We start from the raw sequence: 25811 nt of genomic DNA, 5'->3' as shown, positions 1-25811 counted from the left end.
TAGGGGACCTCTGCTCTGCCAAGCACTTTGCAGGATCCCCCTCCCTTCTCTTTTCTCCAAGTGGTGAATGATTCTGTCTTGGATTTAGTCCACCTGGTGTGAAGGGCGCCTCAGTCCCGCTCCCTCTCCTGCTCATCATCTTCCTTCCTGACCAAGTAAACATCAGTTTTAATAGCCACCTCCCTGCTCCTGAGCTGCAGACCCTGCGGAGAAGGCCCAGTGTTTTAGACAATCAGTGAAACGGAGGTGGCTGGGAGTGCTTGCTGCCAAACCCAGCTATCTGAGTTTTAGCCCCAGGATCCACATGGTGGAACCAGAGTCAACCCTGGCAGGTTGTTCCCTGACCTCCACGCTTAGGAAATGGCACGGAAGTATTCAACTACCCCCAAAATAAATGCAATAAAATCTTTATTTTAAACAACCTGTAATATCAGAATTGGACACACTTGCAATGTCTGAATGCTCCTTGCTGGTAGGAGAGAGAACGCTGATCAAATCCAAGACTAGTTTCTGACTGGCAGAGAAGTAACGGAGAGAAACGGGGTAGGTGGTGCCCATTTTTGTTTTATGCTCCCTCTTTTACTTACTCTTTCTATACCAGAGACTTGGAAATTTCTTGAGCTGCAGGCAGAATGTTCTAGTTAAAGTTCCTAAAGCTGCTTGCCTCCATCACTCTCCCTCCTCCGGAGAGGATGGGAGGGAATTCGCTGCATTTGGTCCGGACCTAAATGCAGGTGATCAGTCCTTGGCCTCTTAGGACACTGGTTAGACCCCAGTCCTCGTTCCTCAGAGCCCAGCTAACTTCCGAGGGGCATCACACACCCTCTCACCCCTTACCTCTTTGGTGTGCGTGTGGAAAGAGACGGACATGTCCAGAAGAAGCTTCCGCTGCTCCACTCTGCGCACGAAGTCTTGGATGCGCACCTCCAGGTGTCGGGCAGCCTTGTAGATCTCTTCCGGGTCACATTCCCCAGTCTGAGCCAGCTGCTCTGCTGCCTCTAGGAGCTTGTCCGCATTGGTGTATGTATTCTGCCAGCAACAAAAGTGAGGCAAAGTCAACTTGCAGCCAGAGAACGAGCTTCGAGCTTTCTTACAGCTCACCCTGGGACTCCCAAAGGAGTGGGCACAGAGGGCGGAGGCACTGAGCCGACAGCTCCCTGCTCTGGCACCACTCTAAGTGCGCGGAGCTGGCACCTCGCCTCCTACCAGGCAACCAGTGGGCTGCTGCGCACAGCGGGCACTCGCCTGCTTCTGGGGTGTCTGAGAGGTGCAGCGTCTCTAGAGATAAGAAAGGAGGCCTTTGAGAATTCTCCTTACCCCTTCTGCACAGATTCCCCACCCTCTCAGAGTCCCTTCTTTTGTCCTCCCATCTCAGGCTGCTCCTGCGAGAGTCAAGAGAGTCGGAAATAGCACATCCACAAGGATGCTCTGTGCTTTCTCTATGAGAGAACCACGAAAAACCCGCCAACTAGGAGGCTTGCTTTGCCCCCGCCCACCATCTCCCCTCCACTCTGGTGTCTATCTTCTGGAAGGAAGGGAAGCAGGCCAAAAGCAGGGGGAGGGGATATAGAATAGTTCCTTTGCCTCTGTGAAGGCTGGATGCCTACAGGCAGCGTAGCAGGGGATCTGATAGGTTTGTTTACCATGAGCTGCTGTGTCCGTACATACACGTGTGTGTGTGTGTGTGCGTGTGCGTGTGCGTGTGCGTGTGTGCTCCAACTCTGATAGTACACAGTATGACATTCTCGCCAGCATTTCAAATGTAACCCACCTGCAATTGTCCCCCATCATGACGGCAGCCACCACTTTTAAAGTAGTTATTATATCATGAATGCAACTTTTGCTCAGCTGGCTACTTTTAATCTGACACATTCTGACATCCGACCTGTGACTGGTGTACATATTTACCCATATATCCACAGGTCAGCACACTGCCCTATGGTGAGAAACTGTTGCTTACTATGTGGATCTAGAAGGGGAAGCCATCGTCAAATACACGGTGAGCAGAAAACTGTAAGAGGCCACGGCAACAGCTGTATGGGACTGATTCTGCCTTCCCCAAGGATCTGAGCGCTACAGATGAATTATGGCATGACACTAACACCCAGGTGACTCTCTGACCCAGCTTCTTCATTACTGAAAGCGAGAAGCTGATGATGAGGAATTCCCAGAGAGGTCCCAAGGGAGCCTTAAGACATGCTGCCTGATAAACAATTGCCCAAGGCAAATGTCCTCATGTTGGCCAGAGAGGATTTAAAGGAAAAACATCATTTGTGCCAACCAAGCAATTCACGAAATGACAACCAGACTACCACAACAGCAAACAGACAAGTGTGGTGTAAAGAAAGGGGCTTTTCCACAAATTTAAAAGATGTAAATTCTAGAGAGCAAACGAAAGAAGCTATTTAGAGTTATTGGAGAGATGAGGATAAGAGGCAAGGGAGATGAGGCCTCCGAGGTGGTGAGCCAGGTTTGAAAAACAAAACAAAACAAAACAAAAACCAGTTGTTTCTGGCTTGGATATCATATTCCCTTAATATACCCCTATGTCCCTCGAAAGTTTTTTCTTCAAGAATTCCTCAGAATTCTGCCTTGAGCCCTAGGGGATCTCAGATGCACAAAGAAACCCAAGGTTAGAACTCTTTTATACAAGCTATAGCATTTTGTTGCAAAGTTCACAAGACAAGTGTGCTTACAAGCATGATTTAAAACCAATAAGTGGGGAGGGGGAATCACCATATCCTTAGTTGCTAAGGGCATTATTGGTTTTAGTACAGAAAGTCCTGATTCCCAGAAATCCCCTAATTCCAGGGAATTAGCATTAGAGTCATCTCAGGGAACAGAAGCATGTAACATGTACTTTGTTTCAAAGAAGAATAAAATCATCATTGAGATAGATAACATGATAACCCATAAATGAGGCAAGCAACATAACAGATAATGTTTCCTGGCAAGAGATGGGTGTTAAAAAGAAAATGATAGCACGTGAGAGTAACAACAGCTATAATAAACAAGGATTCAACCTTGCTAAGAACTATCCTAAAATCTTACACACAGATCTCCTTTAATTCTCACAATAACCTGTGGATTGGTGCATTTTTCCTGTGAAGAAACCATAGAGAACTGCTGGCTAAGGTCGCACAGCTTTGAGATGGTAGCGCCATTACTGTCTTGCTCTGCCTCTCCAACCGTGGGTAGGTATGATTTGTCAAAGGTGAGAGGGTTCAGAAATAAGACACTTTCTTCATGTCCTGGGTACTTACTGCATGGTTTATCCCAGACCTCAGTTGTTATCACACAGCAAGGGGACCACATGTGTTCATGCTACCTTCTAATGACATGTGAACCCCCTAAGGAGGGTTCTATGGCTTGTTCATCTTTGGTTCCCCTAGGCCAGAGCTGTGTCTGGCATACAACAAATACATCTCCACTAATTGGGAAGTGGGTAAGAATAGCTAGCGAGTGGCGTGTGAGCATGGTGTGCCAAGACCCAACTAAAGCTGGAGAGAGGCAGAATCAGGCTGAGTGAGGCAGAGAAGAGCTGGGTGACTCTTTCATAGAGAAGAAGGGATGATATAGTCAGGTAGAAAGGCAATGTTGTGTATGCTAAAAGCTGGGCTCCCCGTTTTGTCTGTGCCCAAACTTCTCCTCGATTATTACCCGAAAGACCTCTCAAATCCAGACCCGGCAGACCTCTAGTCTCCTTAGAAGGGTTTGTTTTTTTCTTACATTCTTGGAGCTTACACCTTAGCATGGCATCTGGGGCCCTTTTTCATCTGACTTCCCTGCCTTCCCCTTCTGCATTAACAGACATCACCCACCTGTACGCTATCTGTAAATAAACAATTCGCCTTTCCAGAAACTTAGGCGATGACTTGCTTGTGTACCATTGTATCTACTTCCGCTTGGGATACACTTCCTTCGTTTTTCTACATGAACAACTCTCGTTCACCTCTGAAGACCCTGCTTCAGAATTCCTTCCTCTAGGAAGTCTTCCCTTATCCCATTCTTTTTCTGAAGGCTGACCTAGGAGCCCTTTTCTGGGGTGATCTATACTGTCCCTTACTCCCACACTTCCTCCAACGAGGCCACACCCATGTCAACAAGGCCTTACTTCTAATAGTGCCACTCCCTGGGCCAAGCATATTCAAACCACCACACCCTGCTTCCTATCAGACCTTATTCTCTGCTTCGGGCCAGATGGTGTCTTCGTCTTTTTTCCCTTTATGTCTAGTACCAAGAAAGTGTTCCATAAATATTAGTGAATCAATCGATAAATTAAATAATCACCACAAATCCTAATACTCAACTCTGATCCCCATACATTATCTGACATAGGTCTTTACATGCTAAAACTCACGTTGTTCATTCCCACGTGGGTGATCTGATCACCTGGTCTTGAAATAAGAATCTGTTCAGAGACTATCTATTGAAATATTACCAAAAAAATATGCTGACCCAAAATTGGGACAAGTATTGACAAGAGATTTAAGCTCACCTTATCACCAAATCAACAATGGGTGCTGCCCCAGGGCCAGACTTGACCTCACTCTGACATAAGCCTTGGCCTGGGTTAACCACTGCCTTGGCCTTGAGCCCTTGCCTGTGTTTCCCACCTGGCATGCCAAACGCACAGGCAGTGCCGGGATTCTGATCTCCCAGTCATTAGATCTTTCACAGAGAGCTGTGGTAGCCAGCATGTCTCAGTGGTCGGTTTGGGCCCTGCAGACGGTTACAAGCTCTTTCTTTGCTCTTGCCACTCTCTACACCAACCAGGTAAAATACTCCCAATGGTTTAGCTCTTATATCTACATTTAATTCCCTGCTGCAGTCTTGCCTCATTATCTTTTTGTTTGCTCCCAAATATGTAACAAAACATTCTGGGATAGTTTATCTAAAACTACAGGAACTCCAGCGACACAAACCCGGTTTCAGATTTCCTAGGATGGGAAGTAGGGCAGGGGACCGCCTTTTAAAAGCAAGGGGGCAGGGAGACAGTGAATGAAGCCTCTGGGTAATCAAGAGTCAGTTTCCTCGGTCATATGGAGTTAGACCTTTGACTTTATGCGCTGGGAGGGGAAAGGACGAGGCCTTGAAGTAGCTCTTGTTCAAAAGTGTGGGCTCATCCTGGAAAGCAGGCTTTACGGAGGACCCGTAGGGGACTCCTCCCCTGACACCTAATAATTGTTTCCAAAGCCCCATGGCTAGAACAAGATGATGTGAGGGAAAGAAGCAAAGGAGGTGCACTGGGGTGAAGGGAGCCATGGAAACACGGCGCTAGAGAATGGGCTTGTCGTGAAACTTAATTATGAACTTCAACAATCAAAATCATGCCCTGAGCCTTAACTTGGGTTAGCACTTTACAGCTGACAATAAAATTTTCCATTCCTTCCTTCTCCTTTTTGGGACAGAGTTACAGAAGATCCATCCATTCATGTAAAGCTACCTGAGGTTAGACCACCAAAGGATTAGATAGTGGTACCCAGAACTCACACAGGGCTAGAAATAGTCTCTGTTCCCACCTAAAAACTCAGTCCTAAAAACCCTTGAGGTGCATGGGATGTTGGTCCAGGACTGGGGGGGGGGGGTGTCTTGGCTTGAACAGATAAACTACATACTGCTTTGGTCTTGCTATCAAATTTTAAGACTGAAAAGGACTCAACTTTCCCCAAGTCACTTAATTGTATCCCAGAGAACTTAAGAACTGAAAATATTCAACAGTGGTCAAGGCCAATTTTACAATGACTAGCACAGAAAAGAAAGAAAGAAGTCCACAGGCATAAAATAAAGAGTGGAAAACAACCCATGTGAAGAGAAAAATAAGTCAATCAAGACAGACACAGAATATATGTGTTAATATATAATATATTATATATAATTATATATGTTAATAAATAATATATATTATATTATATATTAGTAAACAGTTTTCTAATATATATTATTTACATATACATATGCATATATGTTAAAAACAGCAGACAATGATTTAAAAATAGCCCATTATATCTATATTTCATATATTTAAAATATAGTAGCCGAGAAACAGAGTACTTTAAGATGTTTACCCTCGGTGATAACAGAGGCACCGGATCACATCAGCAGCCGTTTCGACAACTGCAGAAGTCAAGATGACTGAGCTTCAAAACCCAACAGTCAGGGGGCCGCGATCGGGATGTAAAGTGAATGAATAAGTTAACTAATGGGGAAACCTAACAGTGGAAACTACTCAGAAGTGGAGGGGATGAGCACAGGCCAAGCGCGAGGACCTGAATACAGAACCCTGACACCCACGCAAAATTTGGGATGTGGCAACGTGCATCTAAAAACTCCAGTATTGGGAAACAAAGTCAGAAAGATGTCTGGAGTTCATTAGTTAGCCAGTTTAGCCAATCAGAGTGAGCGCCAGCGTGAAACCCCTTAAAAATAGGATGAAGAACAGCGTAGGGGGACACGTACCCAATACTGACTTCTGACCTTCACTTGGACAACCCCTCTCCTAACATCGCCCCCCTCCCCACTGCCATATTCAGCAACTGTTCAGACTGAACTGGGAGAGAGACAGTAAATTTAAAACTGGAGCATCTGTGAGCTATGGCATGTTTTAAGTAGGCTAGTAGCCGTGTAAGTGAAATTTAGCAAAAACCTGTAAATGCACGGATCTGAGAAACTTGAAGAACCCTCAATACCAAAAATGCGCAAAAAAATTATAAACGTAAAACTCAGATCAAATAAATAAAAATAAAAGAGGAAGAAATCTTAAAGTAACCGGAGGGGAGAAGGCACGCTATGTGCGGAGGAAGAGAAATCTTACAGTAACCAGAGAGAAGGCACGCTGTATGGAGGAGTAAAGATAAAGAGGACGGCAGACTTTCAATAGACACCGTGCAGGCAGACGAGCAGAGCAGGATCCTTAAAGTGCTCGAAAGACAGAATTTTATACCCAGCCAAGTATTTTCACAAAGGTTTGATTCTTTTTCAGATATAAAAATCTAAAAATAATTCCTCATTAGCAGACTTATATGGCCAAAATATTAAAATGAGTCCCTTTGGGACTCGAGAGATATCTCAATGGGTAAAAGGGCTTACCCTGAGTTCAGGTCCTCAGAACTCATGTAAAGCTAGATGCAACCGCATAGGCATCTATTCTCCCAGCATGCCTATGGGCAAACTGAAGGTGGTGGAGAAGGGAGCATCTCCAGAAGCCTGGGGAGCAGCTAGCATGGTGTATGTAACAGTGAAGACGCCCCATCTCAGACAAAGGAGAAGCTTAGGGATCAACATCTGAGAGTCTTCTCTGAGAGTCTTTCCATGTCCAGGTCAACACGCACACACCTGTATCCATACATGAGTGCACATGTCTGGGCGCATACACACACCCACATCATGCATATACATAAAATAAGTAAAATAAAGAAAATTCTCAGGAAGAAAGAAAAACAGTGCTATAAGGAAAACCAGATTTATACAGAGTGAAGAGTCCTGGTGATGCTAACTGACTACTACGTATGTTATTTCCTGTCCCCTACATCTCTTTTACTTATAATTGGCTAATATAATAACTAATCTAGTGTGGGATTCATAGCATAAGTTTATGGAAAATATATGGCAACAGTAGCACCAAATTTTAGAAGGTTATTGGAAGAACATAATAGAAAAATATAGTGTTACTTGTACATAACTGTAATAAGTTTAAAAACTATCTACCTTAAAGCACTATTCAAAAAGCCAATACGCCAATGAAGGTAATAGAACCCATCATCAAAAATATTCATATTTGCAAAAGGCAAAACAGAAGAAAGGAAGGCAACGTCACCACCAACAGAAGACATAAGGCAAGCAAGGTGTGGCTGTGCTCACCCTAAATGCTAGCACTGGCAGGCAGAGTTCAAGACCAGCCTGGTCTACAGAGTGGGTTCCCGGACAGCCGGGAATACTATACAGAGAATAACCTCTGCCTGTCTTGAAAAATCACAAACAAACGAACAGACATAAAACAAATAAAAACAAGATAAGAGATTCAAGGCCCTATCAAGTATCAACTGTCAAAATACCATAGCCCCAATCAGCACTGTCAGGTTGGATTAAGATAAAAAGCCCAAACTATATATTATACAGAATGCTGTTCAAATATATAAGTAAGCTTAAGGTAAAAAAAAAAGAAAGGATTTAAAAATAGCACAGTAACCATAACCAAAAGAAAGTGGCGTGGTTATATAAACAACAGATACATTAGGCTTGGGAGTGGATAATATTACTATGGAAAAAGGTCATTCCAGAATGATCAAAGGATCCATTTATCATATGCACAGAAAAATGCTAACCATTTATAGAGATAAAAACAAAGGTTCACAGTACAGAAAACAGACTCTGGTGATTATGCAAGGAGAGAGATAGAGACGCACGGTTATGGCCAGAGATTCCAGTTCCCTATTTAAGTGAGTGAGAACTAGGGGCGCAGATTTGAGTATCCCCAGCTGGCTTGGCTGCTTAACTTCTATGGAAATATCTGTGTACCACACATTCTTTCTAAGGGCTCATAGAACATTTACCAGGACAAAGGTTATTTTTGTGTATAATGGGAAATTCAAAGGGACACAAAAATCACCTTTTTTTTCCCGACTATAATAAATTAGAAATTAACCACAAAAGTATATGGAAAATCCCCACTCTATTAAAAACTAAATAGCATACCCAGCACCAATTAACCCAGGTGTCCACAGAACACTGGTCTTGTGTCAGGGCCTTTAACTCCATAATCTCCAAGTTGGGGGATCGACAACAGAGATGTACTATTAATCTCATCTTTAAAATGAGACGTTTGAGGCTCAGAGAGCTAAGAGCCTCTTCTTTCTAGAATGTTACATAACAACAAAACATGCCAAGTCTTAACTGTAAACCTCCGAGTACTTTTCACAGAACCTCATACTCCAGATTGCAATATAAAAATCTCCATCCCTCCTTCCCCCCGTTGCTCTGTATCTCCTCGGTCTGATGGCCTCCCTCTCTAACTGCGACACTCTGGCCTTTGTTCCTGTGGCTCTGAAACACACCTCCAGAGGGCCTTCCACAGTCCTCCTGTACGAAGGGCTCCTGTCTTCCCCAGCTGTCTCAGGACCTGTCGATGCACCTCCTAGACCCAGTACTCGCCACCTTCAGTGCTCATTCAAACTGAAAGCCCTGCTGTGCTGTAGTGAGAGGCTGAAATGGATGGTCCCCTTCTATGCAGGTCGCTCCCAACTCTAGAATGAATAGTCGGAGCTTAATTATTTGTAAGTGAGATTTCCCAGCTCCACTTAACACTAGAAATGTGTCTTCCCTGAGAATGGGCGTTAGGTTACTGGGGAAAATTTAAAACGATTCACTTGAGGCTATAAGAGGTTTGAAACGTAGCACTTGCTCTTCAATCATATGCTCTTCAATCAGCGAGGGCAAGAGAGGAAGATGTTTCTCAGTGTCTAAGGCAAAGCATCAGACAGTTTTCCATCTGACTCTGGTGGAGAAGTTATGGGGATAGACATGACGATAGAAGAATGGTTTATGGTGGAAGTCACGGGAGAGAGAGACAGAGACAGCGAGAGGGGGAACCAATTCTGAGGACCCACGATGAACTCACCAACCACCCCACATTTGCTGGAAGGACACCCTCCTACAGTTCTAAAGAATGGGGCGAGCAAACAATAGCTGGCCTCATGAAGGCAGCTTCTATGTCCAAATAAGGCGTGTCTAATGAGGAGTCCTAGCCAGATGCTCCTTACGTTGGACCCTGTCCACACAAATCTTCTTATAATTGGGATCCATACCAAAAATAACCAACAGATGCCAACACTTCCCAGCACAAATACTTAGGGCAATGTGATCTTCTCTGGGAACCTGAACATTACTTTATCACTTACACATATGTAGTCATCGCCCTGTCCGTTCCCATATCTATCTCGACTTGCTAGAAAGTGTTTTCTTCTTCATATCTAAAATGCTTCAGCACCTTTTCTATAAATAGTTCATTTTACAAACTTGGAATCTCTTAGGATTTTATTTTCTTAAAATAAAACTCTCTTAGTCTGTACTTTTGCTGCTACAACAGGCTATCTGGTAAATTTATAACGAACAGAAATTCATTGGCTTACAGTTGCTATGTCATTGGTAGACAGAAGGTATAAGAGCCAATAACGGACCAGGTTTGTTCTTTCAGAAAGGCGCAAATCCCATCTAGGGTGATAAAGCCCTCAGACCAAGTAACCTCTTAAGTGTCCCACCTCTTAATATTGGTACAACCGAATTAGACTTCAACATGAATTTTGAAGGGGACAAACAATCACATAATATCACTAACTTGTTTAATACTACCATACAATGTCACTAACATGTTTAATAATGAACCTAGGGGCCAGTGTGATGGTTCGCCTAGTAAAGGCACTTGCCACCAAGCCTGAAGATCCAAGTGTGATTCCTGGAACCCCCATGGTGGAAGGATAGAACTGACTCCTCCACAAATTGTCCTCTGACCTCCACACATGTGCCATGGTTTGTTTGTGTAATACAAACGTTAATGTAAAAATATGAATGAAACTAGGCCTAGAAACTCCAAATAGAGCAGCCACTGTTCTTCACTAGAGTATCCACTCCTTTCATTGATTCTTGTCCCCTTCCTGATCATTCGTAGCCCTCTCTGCTTACACACGGGGCTTCAAAGGCACTCCTGTGCCTTTTGTCTTATCATGGACTGGAATTGAATGCCTAGGCACTCTCAGTAAAGGAAGTAATGAGAATGAACTAGTCAGCACCCAATCCATTAGTACAGCAGCAACAACGAAACTGTGCTTTTCAAATAAAAGGCATAGCCAATCCTAGAGGTTGTTGCTATGAGTCATAAAGTATGAGCAGCAGGAAATACCAGGGTCAGCTCGTAATAAAAGTCCAGTTAAGGTTCCAGGAAACATGGCAACCCTTATGGGACTGACATATTACAAAAGAAAGGCTTTTTCACACTTTTCTTTTAAGGGATGGAGAAGACCAATGGAAGGCAGATACAGTGCTGGAAGACAAGACTGGAAGAGCCCGGGTCTTGAGGTCTGAAAAAATAAGAAATATGGTATAGAGTATAGAATGACTAGAAGCCAGAAGCTGACCCAGAGGCACTGCACGGCACAAACTGAAGGGAATAGCAGGGCTTACAATATAAAGACAAAAAGCTTCTCACCCTCCTACAACTGGATAACACAGTCTCTGCTCCTCCGATCATCCCCACCCTGCCACACCCTGACTCTACTCAAATCAGCAAAATAACGAGTGGGGGTACGTGGCCTCTTCATGAGAAAATGAACAAAAACACGACAAAGTTGAGGAAGATAGATTTAAGAATCCAGATGCAGATACAGAGGGCCGGTGGTTCTGGTCCCGTGGAAATTCATTCTCCTATGGAATTCCTGAAGCCAGGGAAGCAAGCAGGTGGCACACCAGCAGCCTCGTGGCTCAGAACGAGGCCACCTGCTACAGGGTTGGCAATCGGAAAGATATGGGGGGGGGTGCGCCCAAAGAAATGTTCTCTCTAGAAAGACGGAACTTCCAAGTGTTGCTGTTTCTCCTGTTTTCCATATTCTAAGTTTGGCTGCCTGTGGGAGGCAGTGGGGGTGACAGGGAGAAGGCAGGGCTTTGGAGAGACAAAATAGCTTCAAAGTTGCTGAAAACTTTGGGACTTGGAGATTTGATTTTCTCTTCTGCTCCATCCCTAAAGAGGCAGAGAGGACAAGACTGCCTGGCCCAGGGAACGATGGGGTCAGAGGATGAGAGGAAGCAGAGGCTATGACCTGCATCCCTCCAGTGCCTGTGCAGTGTTCTAGATCCTTCTCATCGTCTGGGACACAAACAACCTTGTAGGTCAGGGCGCTCACATCTTAGGGGTTGACTGTTAGAGCGGGTTGGCCTAATATTGTTTGTATTTTAATGTTAATTTGGGTGCCCCCAAATTGTTTGCCCCAATGACAGAGGGTCCGCATGTAAGACACTGAGAGACCCTGTCCCCAGTCAATACTAATTGGTAAATAAAAATGTCAATGACCAATAGCTGGGGAGAAGAGACCTGGTGGGGGATTAGGCTTCCCAGGCTTGGGACCATGAGGAAGAAAAAGGAGGAGAGGGGGCTGGGGATTTAGCTCAGTGGTAGAGCACTTACCTAGGAAGCGCAAGGCCCTGGGTTCGGTCCCCAGCTCCGAAAAAAAAAGAACCAAAAAAAAAAAAAAAAGAAAAGAAAAAAAAAAAGAAAAAGGAGGAGAGGCAGAGAGGAGCCACAGAAGAGCCAAGGAAGAGAAAGAGTGTACAGGAGAGGAGAAAGGAGAGCCGCCATGGGGTAGGGGCAAGGAAGATGTGGCCCAGAGGGCTTCGTGGTTAGAGTTGTGAGCAGCCCAGGCTGAGCACAGTAACTGAAGACTTGCGATGATCAATGAGAAGGTAGATTCTAATGGCATGGAGGGCGGCAATTGCCTGGCTATTGTACTACCTAACGCTATTTAAAGATGTAAAGGCTGTGTGTGGATACAGAAAGTGTGGTACATCTACATGATGGAGTACTACACAGCTATTTAAAACAATGACTTCGTGAAATTCATAGGCAAATGGATGGAACTAGAAAATATCATCCCGAGTGAGGATCACAAAAAAACCACACGCGGTATGCACTCACTGATAAGTGGATATTAGCCCAAAAGCTCAGATTACCCAAGATACAATCCATAGACCACATGAAGCTCAAGAAGGACAACCAAAGTGCAGATGCTTCAGTCCTTATTAGAAGGGGGAACGAAAATATTCATAGGAGGAGATACGGGGACAAAGTTTGGAGCAGAGACTGAAGGAATGGCCATCCAGAGACTGCCCCAGCTGTGGATCCAGCCCATATACATACAACTACCAACCCAGACAATATTGCTGATGCCAAGAAGTGCATGCTGACAGGAGCCTGATAATAGCTGTTCCCTGAAAGGCTCTGCCAGAGCATGACAAATACAGAGGCAGACTCTTGCAGCCTCTGAGAATGGGGTCCCCATAGGAGGAATTAGAGAAAGGATTTGAAGGAGCTGAAGGGGTTTGCAACCCCATAAGAATAACAACAATACCAACCAACCAGAGCCCCCAGGGACTAAACTACTATCCAAATAGTACACATGGACAGAGCCATGGCTCCAGCTGCATATGTAGCAGAGGATGGCCTTGTTGGGCATCAATGGGAGGAGAAGTCCTTGGTCCTGCCAAGGTTCAATGCCCCAGTGTTGGAGAATGTCAGGGCAGGGAGGCAGGAAGGGGTGGGTGGATGGGAGGGGGGCACCCTCATAGAAGAAGGGGGAGGGAGGATCGGATAGGGGATTTATGGGTGGAAAACCAGGAAAGGGGATAACATTTGAAATGTAAAATAAAAAAAACCCAATAAAAAAAAGCAAAAAGAAATAAAAAGGCTGTGTGTGAGTTTCATCTGAGAACATAAATGGTTTAAGGTGAGAAGAAACCCTATACCTGGATTTTTAAAAATAATTTTTATTACAGTCTGTGGCTCACAGCCTCTGTGGTGAGGTCACTGGCCCTCTTGTTGACAGTGTTCCTATCTATCCTCTCTTCTACCTCTCAGGATTCTGCACCCTTTCCTTCCCACAAGGCTTAGTCCTTTCACACTGCACTGACAACTACATTAGAGCACATGGCTTTTAAAGAACAGAAATCGCCAGCATCATTTGGGGGATGGGGGTGGGGCCTGAGATCAAGGTGCTGGCAGACTTAGTGTCCGGTGAGGGCTCCATTGAGGGTTTGTAAACGGTGCCTGGTCACTGTGTCTTGGTATGGTGGAGAAGGTGTTCAGGGCAGTACTACCATTCATGAGACTTGATTACTTCTCAAAGGCCTTGCTCCTAACACCATAGTTTTGGGGTTTGGGTAGGAATGTGGAGGAGATATAACACTCAGGCTAGAGCATCACCTTCCTATCTTAGCTACCCCCACCTGGGGTGTGCACAAAGGATAAGGACCACTTCCCCAAAGCACCCCAACTTGTGTCTTAGACTTGACTGCACAATCTTTAAGGGGCTCTTCTAGGTTAAGTCCTGTCCTCCTCACATGAAAGACAGGTTGAAGCTCTCTTAGTACCTGATGGTATGACTTCATTTGAAACCATGCTGTTACAGATGTAGTCAGTTAAGATTGTATTGAATAAGAATAGAATAGTCCATAATATAGTATGACTGCTTTCAAATCCAAAAGCATCATGCGGAGAAATAGATACTCACTATGTGGTATGCTGGGCAAGACTGGAGTGATGTAGCTATAAGCCAATGAACACAATAGTACATTACACGAAGCTAGGGAGACAGCCCAGAACAGGTTGTCTAGACAGCTCTCAAGGAGAACTCAGCTCAGTGGATTCTGATCTCAGACATCTTATCCTCCAAGATTGTGAAGCAATGTATGTCTGTTGTTTGAATCCCCCCAGACCGCATCACATTGCTAGAGCAGCCCTAGGAAGTAAAAATCCTATATAGCCTGCAGAATACATGCAGGGCATGACCTATGCTTCCTTCCATCATTATATCACCCTGTGCTGTCCCACAGGATGCCTTTAGCAATCTCTTCCCCGGACATGACAACCAATTATATTTCCAGATACAGACGAATGTCTCAGAGTGAGAAGGCTGACAAAATTGCCTTCCAGTTGAAAACCACGAGACGGCAAGACCATAGAGGAAGTCCCATGGAAAGAACCATCCAATTCTCAGCCTACAGTGTTTCTTTGCTACTGTTTAAGAGGGTTGGAGCCTGAAGAACCCATCCAATACTGTGGTTCTTATGGCTATGGATGAGAGAGTATTAATGGCCTGGTTGTGAATAGAGAGGGGAATTTGGAGCCTGAATCGAAGATACTTAAGTCAAGATAGGTTAATTCCAGTCATTTATCCACGTCAATACCGGTTGGTTAATGATAGGCTCAAAGCTGGGTTAGAATTCAAGGATGACCTAACACAGTGACATCCACCTATAATCCCACTGCTCAGGAGCTAAGGCAGCTCGGGGTATGTAATAAGATTCTCTTTAAATTGAAACGGTGATGGGGATTTAATTCAGCTGACAGAGTGCTTGTCTGGCACACATGGAGGGCCAGAGTTCAATTCTCAGCAGCTCATAACAATAGGTGCAGTGGAACACACACTCATAGACCCAGCGCTCTGCGATGTGGGGGCAGGAAGGTCAGCAGTTCAAAGCTATCTTCAGCTATGCAGTAAGTAGTTTATAAAATCACAAATTGTATTTTTCAGAGGGGTGTGTGTGTGTGTGTGTGTGTGTGTGTGTGTGTGTGTGTGTGTGTGTAGACCTCCTGGGGGGGGTTAGAGCCACCAAACCTGGGTGCTAGGAACCAAATGTAGGTCCTTGGGAGCAGCTCTAAACATCTGAGCCATTTTTCCATCCCCAGACTTCAAATTATTGATAGCCAAGATATTTATCAATCAGAACAGTTTATCCCACCCTCTAAGTGCAGAAACCATCACAGAGGATAGAATGGAAAGACTACAGAAGACAGAGGCCGGGGAGACAGAATCAACACAGTGTCTTCTGGGGACAGCAGGACTGCAGCACTCATGAACTCACAGTAGATGAGGCTGTCATCCAAGGAGCAAGGCCGTCGAGCCAGCATGGAGAGGGCTGGGGGTCGGGAACAGCTACCTCAAGCTGAGGATCTATTGGCTCCTAGGGGAGGTGAGTCAGTTTTTTTTTAAGTGTTTGGTCCTTGGTTGTTTGCCAGTGTCTGGCTCCCAAACCCATGGGGAACATAAACCCATAGAAACAAAGCAAAAAGGTAGACATGAGTTGAGAAGTAGAAGGGAAGGGAGGGGTTAAGAGCAGTGGAGAATGAATATAATCTAAGTATACATATGCATTTATAAAATTCTCAAAGGGCTAATACAAATAGAGCATTAACAGAATAGTTCACTATATCGTGTCACATCCTCGCGTTAGAGGATCATGCCGTCACTCTAGTTGTGTATTTCAAGAACATTTAAGGAACTGAGGAAGTGAAGAAGTCAGGATAGAGCCAATCACAATTCTTTCTAATCTATTTAAAAACTACTACTGATAATGGCTGTCAGTTTGGGATCAACTTATAAGTATTATACATGGTAGATTATGCTCAGAGGGAAAAACCTCAGAGAAGAAAAAGAACCCAAGGGCGCTCTCATGGTGGCACATGGTAGATGTTAGCTAGGAGTTCACCACTGATCCCCAGGGAAAGCATTCTTGGCATTCTCCTGGCTACAATTTGTGGGTCAGTATTCACAATGGTTATCTCTGAGTAAGATTAGCAATGGATTCTCTTGTCTATTACACCTTTGTTTTCTAGCTGTTCTCTAATGAACATGCATTGGTTTCGTTATTAGAAAAAAAAAAAACACTTGCTATACAAAAATTTCACGCAGGGCATTCTCCACCATTCAATCTAAAAATAAACAGATTATATTCACATGCTTGCCATGATTACCTGGGAAAGGTGGGATGAGGACCTGTGGAAAGATTAGTAGCTTTTTAAACTCATGTATCATTGTACCGTTCTACAACTAAAAGGGGTTTCTAAAGAATTAGAAAACCACAAAATACAACAAGCTTCAAAAGACAAAGACAAGGATCCAATATATTTGTCAACCAAAAGATGACGATTTGAGCGTGCTTAGAAATGCGAGTGAGTATCATTATGAATGTACTTAGAGAGAGGCGTGTTTTGTCTGACCAGTCAGAGTGAAATTGTCACACAGCCTATAAATCTTGCTTCAGCTCCAATCACGCAGTTCCCTTTCCTGGCTTGAATTTGATGACACTGCTTATCATAGATTAGAAGAGGCGTGGTTCTGGTATGATATATACATGCAAAAGGAGATTGGATTTGAAGCAATCACCTATGAAACCTTAGAAATTATTCTTCCTGGCAGAGTGCCACTGGTGTATATTCATGGCCCGCAGATGATTTCCCCAGCAGACAAGGGAGAGACTAGCCAAGAGAACACATACCAGGGAGGAAGGCTCCCAGCCTAGAGACCCTGTCTGAAACAGGCTCTAAGTGTTAGATAAGAGGCTTCTTCATTGCTGTCAGACACCTATCAAAGCTTACCATAGAGCTGACAGCAGTATGGATGACCAGCACGATGGTGGTCTGTTCGGTGGTGTGTCCAGGGGTGGAGCCTGGCAAGCCAATGTGGATGGAAATGCTTACATCTCTGCAAATAAAGACCAGCAGAGCTAGGGGAGTCAGCCCCGCCCCTTCAGTTTTGCTGTTCCACCCTGGAACCGAGATGGCTTTAGAAATACCCTCACTGAGGATACTGTAAAAATCATCCTTGTTGTGGGCTGGCAGGCAGCTTAGCAGGAAAGGGACCAAGTCTGATAGCCTGAGTTTGACCCCTGGGACCCACATGGTGGAAGGAAGAAACTGACTCTGGCAAGTTGTCCTTTGTCTTTAACATGTGTGCATGAGTGTGTGAGCATGGCCACATGTGCTCACACACAAACATATTAAATAAATGAAATGTGATAAATACTTATTGAAAACATTGTCATCACTTCAGAGAAACATGGCTACAGGACAGGGAGCTGCTTAGGGCTTGCTGGAGTGACACACATGGCTGCAGGGACTGGATTCGTGATCAGGGTCCCTTGAGCTCGGGCTGGCCTGAGAGCTATACTGCCTTGTTGGAAGGACACCCTTAGCCTCTACGTGGGCTTTGGCAGGATCTCTACCCAGCCCTGAAATGAGTGGGCCTAGGGGATCAAGAGAAGAGGTATATATACGATACTCTGTGTATAAGGCACACAGACTACGCTAGAACCGTGTACTATTTACCGCCAGCAAAAACGAGGGTATAATTTCAGCGGGAGATCCTTAGGGTTAAGTCTTAGCTCTCTATAAAATTAAATTATGTAGAAAGCTCACTCTCTAAGGACACGGAAGAAATGAGCCGTGATATGAAGTACACATTGGTAATCTAACACCAGGGACACGCTAGGAGAAGGGCCTACCAGAGCAAAATGGGGAAGCCTGGGGACATTCTGCTTTTCAGTAGAAAATGAGCTTTTGAGCCAACTTTAAAGTCTCAAATGTTAGGCCAAAGGCAGTCATCTTCCGAGGAGCAAAGGACAAGTCCAACGGTCAGAGGAGCCTTGGTCAAAGGTTGGGAGGAGACAGGAATGGCGGTCCAGCCGGGCTAGTGCGGGAACACTGGCTGCAGAGCACCCTCTGCTGTCCTCAGACAACTATAGTTTGGGAGTCAGAGGGGTCAGATCAAGTGATGTTTGTAGGTTCAGCACCCCACCTACAGTGTCAAAGACTGGAGGCAGGGAGGGGAGGGGGCAGGGAGTGAGGGAGACAGTGGAAGGAGGCCTACTGTCCCCAGTACAAAGCACCATATTATTTCCATTTGCAACCGCTTTGCCCCCAGAGTCTCACTGACCCAACTTTACAGAGACGTGAGAACAGAGAGGATCCTTGCTCAACACATCGTTAGCTTTAGCTTTAGAATGTGGAAAGAATTCCAGCTAGTCCAGGGAGCAAGCCTGGGAACCTGGCCCTCGATCAGTGAAGTAGCCCAGGGCATCAAGAGTTCAGTCAGACCGAGAATCACATGCCCTCTCTGGGGAAACTCCCAGTTTGTTGCAATCTCATCAATCTCTTCTGTATCTTTTGTTCGTCTCTCGTGAATGTGTTCCAGACATGATCTCACCCAGTCCCAATATTTCCTGAATAAGAATGATAACGATTAACATTTGTTCTGTGCTCTAAGTAAACCGAGGCGCTACCAAACATGTTAGCCTAATGCCTACTTCAAATAAGATGGGATAGACATTATTCCCATTTCGTAGATGCGGAAACTGAGGCTTGGCAAGGTTATGTCACTGGTAAGGTAGCTCTAAGCCTCCTACTCCCAATCCCTGTATCCATCCCATTAACATTGACGCTTATACCTCATGCAGGGAAGAAAGTAGGAGGGATCTGTAATTGGCATTCTGTGGTGAGGGGGTGGGGGTGGAGGACTGTGGTACTAACTGCTCCACTGGCTTTCATGGAAAAGTCAGAATGAAGAAAAAGAGAACTTAGGACTCTGTCCTGTGTTCGAGTCATCTAATGCCTCACTGGGTAGCCTGAAGACTTGATATGATTTTTTAAAAATAAATCCCAAACTGGGACTCTTTCTAACATTATACACCTGCAAAACTTTCACCAGAGTGATGGCTACACAGGTGGACCAGATCTAAGGTGTAAATGACAAGGCAGACGTCTGAGCCTGCCCGTGAGGATATTTCCAGAGAGGATTAACTAAGGAGGGCAGGGGACATCACTATCCCACAGCCTGTAGCAGGGGATGCAATGAAAAGGGGTGGGCAAAAGCCCTTGGGTACAGAAGCGCTCTCTCTGTGCTTCTTGGCCAGCCATCTTTGCCATGCTTCCCATGATGCTCTGCTTTAGAGCACAGAGGCAGCGGAACTCAGAAACTGCAGGCTATAATAAACTTTCTCTATTCTTTTCTGTCAGGAGTTTTCTAACACCAACAAAAGGTCTAATGCAAAGTCTGTATCTTAATAACCCTTTCTTCCGTAGCTATAACTTTTTAAGCAAATGAGAATGACCCACACACATAATTTTAGACAGAGATCAAGCCTCACAGAGAAGAGAGATGAAAATGGAGCGAGTCCATCACATGGCTTTGGACTTCCCTTTTTAGACTTTCTCACTGCCTCCTCCCCGGGTGATATTTTCAAGTTCTAGGCATGTGATGGACTAAAGTCCACCAGAGCTATTTCAGTCTGAATTTGGCATTATTGAGTCTAAGATATAGTGTACAAAATAGCCCACGACGTGCAGCACCATGGAGTTATGTAATTAGAGCTGAAGACACCAAACTTTTGTGTTGCTGGTCCCTAGACGACAGAAGGACAGCTGTCTATCAATCCCTACATAAACCCCACAGGCCATGTGTTGGCCTAGCATTTGCTTTGCGGATGCCAAGGCAAACACAGCCACAGATGCTGACGAGGCTACGGTGCCCCCTGCCACCCGCAGAAGGCTGTAAAAACTCAGATCCCTTTATCTAAACCTGGCTTCCAGGTGGAAGGACTCCAGTTTGTTCTTGTCAGAATCTGGCAGTGAGTTTTTCCCTGTTGAAAATCGTTCCTAACAAATGGTTCGTGAAAATGTCTCCAGTTGCTCCCTGGCAGAGAAAGAAGGCTTGGGTCTGCCTGGTGGGCTGTTCTGCTTGGTGATGTAGTCTGGGGCTTGCATAACACTGCCAAGAGCCATTTCACTTGGAGTCTTTGCTGCTTTTCTATTCTCACTGCCTGCTCTGGGTGCCCCATTCACCCACAGATTCTCAAATGTCCCTTGAGCCCAGACACTGGGATGTATTCCTTTTCCTGAGTGTTACCCCCAGGAAGTTCTTGCCTCATGGGGGTCTTAGGGTTATGGAAGACACTGCCCATCAGACTGAAACCACACTTCAGTTGGAAGAAGCATGGAGGGAGGAGGGAGGATGCAGGATATTTGATCCCATTGTGAACCCCAAGACCGTGAGCTGGGAAAAACCTTGTTGTGGTGTGGGCCGCCCTTAGCACACACCTTTCACCCAAGAGTTTTCTGTTTACTGTAAACAAGTATCTGTGGTGTGGCTCAGCCCTAGCACACATCTTTAATCCAAGAGCTAAATAAAGTCAACCCTGGTTCAAGTGGCAGAGCAAGCAACCAGGGAGTGAACAGAAGTAAACAGAAAGGGGGCGGGGCATTGAATTGGAAGGTATTTAAGACAGTGGAGGGGAAAGAGCTTTTCCCTTCTGAGACACCAGTGGAACAGGAAGGTCAGCTGGGTGCTTCTCTGAGCTGACGGGTTTTCAGCCCAGCATCTGGCTCCTGAGTCTTCATTGGTAAAATCGAATGGCTGGGATTTTTGCTTACAAAATAACAGAGGTAGAAAGAAAGCAATAAATTGAGGGAGGGAGGGAGGGATGGAGGAAGGAGGAAGAAGACACTGATTAGGAGGAAGGAAGGGGCTCCAGACCTCACTGCTTACAAGCCCTCCCCATCTCCACTGCAGTCCCCACCCCAGGCAGGTTTTCAGACTAAGAGTCTCCACAGACCTCTGATGTACACGCCTGCAGTGAAGAACACAGAGAGCTTGGGAGGAAACTGCCATTCTCTGGTGTTTTCTCTTGGGAAGGGATTTGTTCTTTGTGCTTGCTTTTTTGAAGTAGGGTAACCCAGGCTGCCCCCAAACTTAATATATAGCAGAGGATGGCCTTGAGCTCCTGATCCTCCTGCCTACACCCCCAAGTGTTGAGATCCAGGTATGTATCACTATGTCTAGCTTGGAGAAAAAGATTCTTCATGATTGGCTCAAAACAGTCCCCGTTTCCAAAGCTTGTTTTGCTTTTCTTTATAACCTTATAACTATAACTGGCTTTAATAATTTTAAGTTACTAGAAGCTGGAAAAGAATAAAAAGTCTTTATGTCAACAAAGGGGAAAACCATGTATTCATTACCATGGCTATCATTAGAAAAGCTAGCCGGAAAGTATAGCCATACACAAAACTGAGAAATATTAGGAGAATAAACAACAAGTATTAGAAACTGTGAGACTGTTAGACAGCTGAGTGGGTGGATTGTGTTTGTTCCTTTTTGCTTCTCTGAATTTTCTATATTGAAAATATGTAGCTTCATAATTAGAAATAAAAGATAAACAAAAATAACATGGAAACTTCCTTTAGAAAAACAGTCAAAAGAAGCTTTGAGTCAGCCCGGTTCTCTTGGTTCCTCCAAATGGATGTGTGCTGGGAGCGTGGGCTCTGAGTCAGCCTGCTGGATTCAGATCCTGCTTCCTACCCTGAGCCCAGCTTCCTCAACTGGAAAAATGAGGGAAATATTAACACTGAAATATTAACTCTGTAAGAGTTGCTTCAAGGCTCAAATTAGATTTTTCCTCATAAAAGTATGGTTCAATAATGGGCAGTTCTCACTTTCACTTGCATGCTTGTCCTTACGGAGTAGGTTTGAAGTCTCTGAGAGGGGACACTTGCCTTGCTGTGAGGTCTGTATATAATTCCCCTTGCTGTGGGGTCTGTATAGAGTCCCCGTTGTCTTAGGGTTTTACTACTGTGAACAGGCGCTGTGACTAAGGCAAGTCTTATAAAGGACAACATTTAATTGGGGCTGGCTTACAGCTTCAGAGGTTCAGTCCATTATCATCAAGGTAGGAACATGGCAGCATCCAGGCAGGCATGAGGCAGGCAGAGCTGAGAGTTCTACATCTTCATCTGAAGGCTGCTAGCAGAATACTGGCTTCCAGGTAGCTAGGACTACGGTGATGCCCACAGTGACACACCTATTCCAATAAGGCCACACCTCCAAATAGTGCCACTCCCTGGGCCAAGCATATTCAAGCCATGGTACCCCTTGCTGTGAGGCCTGCAGAGATCTCATCTTGTGGGGTCTGTACACAATTCCCCTTGCTGTCGGTTCTGTATGTATTTCCCCTTGCTCAGAACTAGTTCTCTTACTGTGCAAAGCAAATGCCATCAGTGTGCTGTGAAACCCAGAGGTTATACTTACTTGGCCACCAAACCAGACAGGCTCTTCCCTCTCTCTGCCTTTCTCCCTTCTGTAGGTCCCTATGATGAGCTCAGTTCTAGACTAGTTACAGAAATCAAGGAGAATCGAACATCTCATTAAGACTGGTCCCCTGTATCAGAAAAATAGACCGTGCCTGATATCTATTTTTCCATCTATGATTCTATCATTTTCCTGAAGGCCAGCATTTCATCACCTTAGCTGGTGCTCTAGGAACTGACACATGAATTGTAGCCAATGTGGGTCCTGTCATCTATTAAGTTCTTCAGCGTAAACTGGCCATTTTCTGCCTTGAATCTGTCAACACCGTTGGCTGCTGGAGGTCTAGCTGCTGAGTATCCCTTGCTGCTGTGCCATTACACTATTGGATCTGACTGGTCAAACCGGCAATTGCTTCTTCTATAATGGTTAACCCTTTGACCATGATTGCCAGTATCTCTGGAGAGATGGCTCAGCAGTTAAGAGCACTGACTGGTGGTCTTTGAGAGATCCTGAGTTCAATTCCCAGCAACTATATGGCTCACGACCATCTGTAATGGGATCTCATGCCCTCTTCTGCTGTGTCTGAAGACAGTTACAGTGTACTCATATACATTAAATCAACAATCAATCAATCAACAGACAATGATTGCCAATATCTGCTGCTGACCTGTTTCCTTGGCACGTGGCCATCTCAAGGGCCAGATAACTCTTAAATCTGGTCAATATAGGTAAGTAGACCATCTCATGAGTTTATTTTGTTATTTATTCATTGATTGTTAAGATAAAGCTTTGTGCATAGCAAGTAAGCAAGCTCCCACTGATCCACACCCCATCCTTAATTTTTTCTTTTCAATTTTTATATTGAAATGGAGTTTTATTGAGTAGCTCAGGCTGGCCTTAAGCTTGTACTTTTCCTGCTTCACATTCATGAGTAGTTGATATTACAAGCATATACCACTAGGCCTATTTCCCAATCTGTTTTGAGAAATGAAAGCATAGCACTTGGTAATTTAGCCCAGAATTGACTGAAGTCTAGATGTAATCTAACACCAGTCACAAGCCACGCCAGAGGGACCACAGCATTTTTGAGTATCTTCTACAAACCAAACTCTCCATTGAATACTTTCCATTTATTTTTATTCTTAAATAAATAAAATTTATTTTTATTTTTAAAACTCCTATAACTCTTTGGGTTTCACTATCATTTCAGAAGGAAACACACAGAAGCTCAGAGAAATTATGTAACTGTAACAGGGTACAGGGTTTAAATGTAAATTACTGGGCCACACAGACTATTTTGTGCTGAAACATGGAGATGAAGACTTAAGGTAGATCCTTTCCAAGGCCATTCTTAAACAGACTAAGCTCCAGCCGAGAACAGAGCCAGCTCTCTCTGGGTTACATGCTTCCGATGAGCCAGAGGACAGACAGAACAGGGTGGAAGATAGACAGAGAGTCCCAGATCCTAAACCTGCCATCTTGAGCTAACTCACCTGTTTACCTCAGATTTCTCATCTGTACATTTACCTCAGAAAGGTAAGGTTGAGTTAGAATTGAAGAGAAAGTAGAACAAGCTCTATAACTCTTTGCCAGTCACTACCTCAGAACCAGTCTGCTCTATGTATCTTGCCGGCCGTCCTATCCACCTTGGCTCTCCAGATATAAATGCCAACAGAGACAAAAGTTATAGCCAGCAAAACTAGTAGGATAGAGAAAAATTTTTTGTGATTAAAAACAGATTCAAGGGGACCCTGAGAGATGACTCAGTGGTTAAGAGCACTCGCTGTTCCTCTAGAGGATCCAGGTTCAATTTCCAGCACCCACAAAACAGCTCGCAACTGTCTATAACTCTAGTTCCAGGGGATTTGATTCCTCTGGACATATGTTCAGGCAAAACATCAATGCACATAAAAAAAAAACTAAGCCAAACCAAAACAGATCTAAGGAATTTATGTTCACAAAGCCAGCTCTATAGAAGAAAAAGAATACTTTTGGCCAGATTGACACCTCAAAGTCCTCACTGCACACCAGGCAAGTAAAGGCAGGCATAAAAGAGGGCACAAGGAATAAATAAACAATTCTAGAATAGTAAATTGAAAGGTGTCTAAGAAAACCATATTACCACAACAAAATAATAGGAATTAATACACATTGTTCATCAATAGCTAATTAATAAGCATTGTTCAGCAATAACTCTCAACATTAATATTCTCAGTTCCTCAATAGAAAGATATAGACTAAGATACGGGATTAGAAAACAGGGCTCAGCCTTTTGCTGTCTCCAACAGACATCTCGCTGTCAATGACAGATATCATCATAGGGTGAATGGGTGGCGAAAAAGTATTCCAAACAAATGGAATAAAACCAAGCAAGCATAATTATCCTAATATCTTATGAAATATATCTTAAGCCAAAGCTAATCAAAAGAGCCAGGGAAGGAGATTTCTTATTCATTAAAGGAAAGACCCATCAACAGGACATTATAATTCTAAAGTTTACACACTAAGGACAGGGCCATTCAATTTCATAAAAGAAATACTACCTAATCTAACACCATAAACTGGCCCCAACACAAGATCAGTGCATGATTTCAATAAGCCATACTCTCACAGACAGGTTATCTTACAATAGACAAGGTTATCCAGACAAAAACCCAACATAGAAACTCTGATATTACATGCTATCATAAATCTAATAGATCTAACAGACATTTACAGAACATTCCATACAAACATTAAAGAATACACTTTCTGATGGGCATACTGGCATATACCTGTAATCCCAGCACTCAAGAGGAGAGGTAGGAGGATGTCAGTTCCAAGTTAGCCAGAACTATACGGTACTTAAGACTCAATCTCAAACAAACAAGCAAAACATACAACATAACATACAACACACAACAGAAAAGTATGCTTTCTTCTTAGCTCATGGAACTTCCCTTAAGATCAGCCATGTGTTGGAACATAAACCAAGTCTCAACAAATTTAGAAAAATGTATGTGACCATAAAGAAATGAAACTGGAGGGGTTGGGGATTTAGCTCAGCGGTAGAGTGCTTGCCTAGCACGCACAAGGCCCTGGGTTCAGTCCCCAGATCCGGAAAAAAAAGAAAAAAAAAAAAAGAAATGAAACTGGATATGAACAACAGTAGAAATGGCAGCCAGTATACAAATCCATGACAATTAAATTTAAGAT

General features: G+C 44.3%; 1 protein-coding gene across 36 annotated transcripts in view; it reads right to left on the bottom strand.

Moving 5' to 3' along the window:
• Positions 1-25811, bottom strand: part of Kalrn (kalirin, RhoGEF kinase) — a 605866-nt gene that overhangs the window by 291270 nt on the left and 288785 nt on the right. For 35 of the 36 annotated variants that reach the window (XM_039088642.2, XM_039088658.2, XM_039088661.2 and 32 more), the window contains 1 exon segment: positions 838-1029. In XM_039088642.2, coding sequence (XP_038944570.1) covers positions 838-1029 — 192 coding nt within the window. 36 annotated transcript variants of the gene reach the window in all.

Source organism: Rattus norvegicus, chromosome 11 (assembly GCF_036323735.1).
Source record: "Rattus norvegicus strain BN/NHsdMcwi chromosome 11, GRCr8, whole genome shotgun sequence".
In the NCBI taxonomy this organism is placed as follows: Eukaryota; Metazoa; Chordata; class Mammalia; order Rodentia; family Muridae; genus Rattus; species Rattus norvegicus.
Note: the sequence above shows the minus strand (reverse complement) of the source record. Positions and strands in the feature narration are given on the sequence as shown.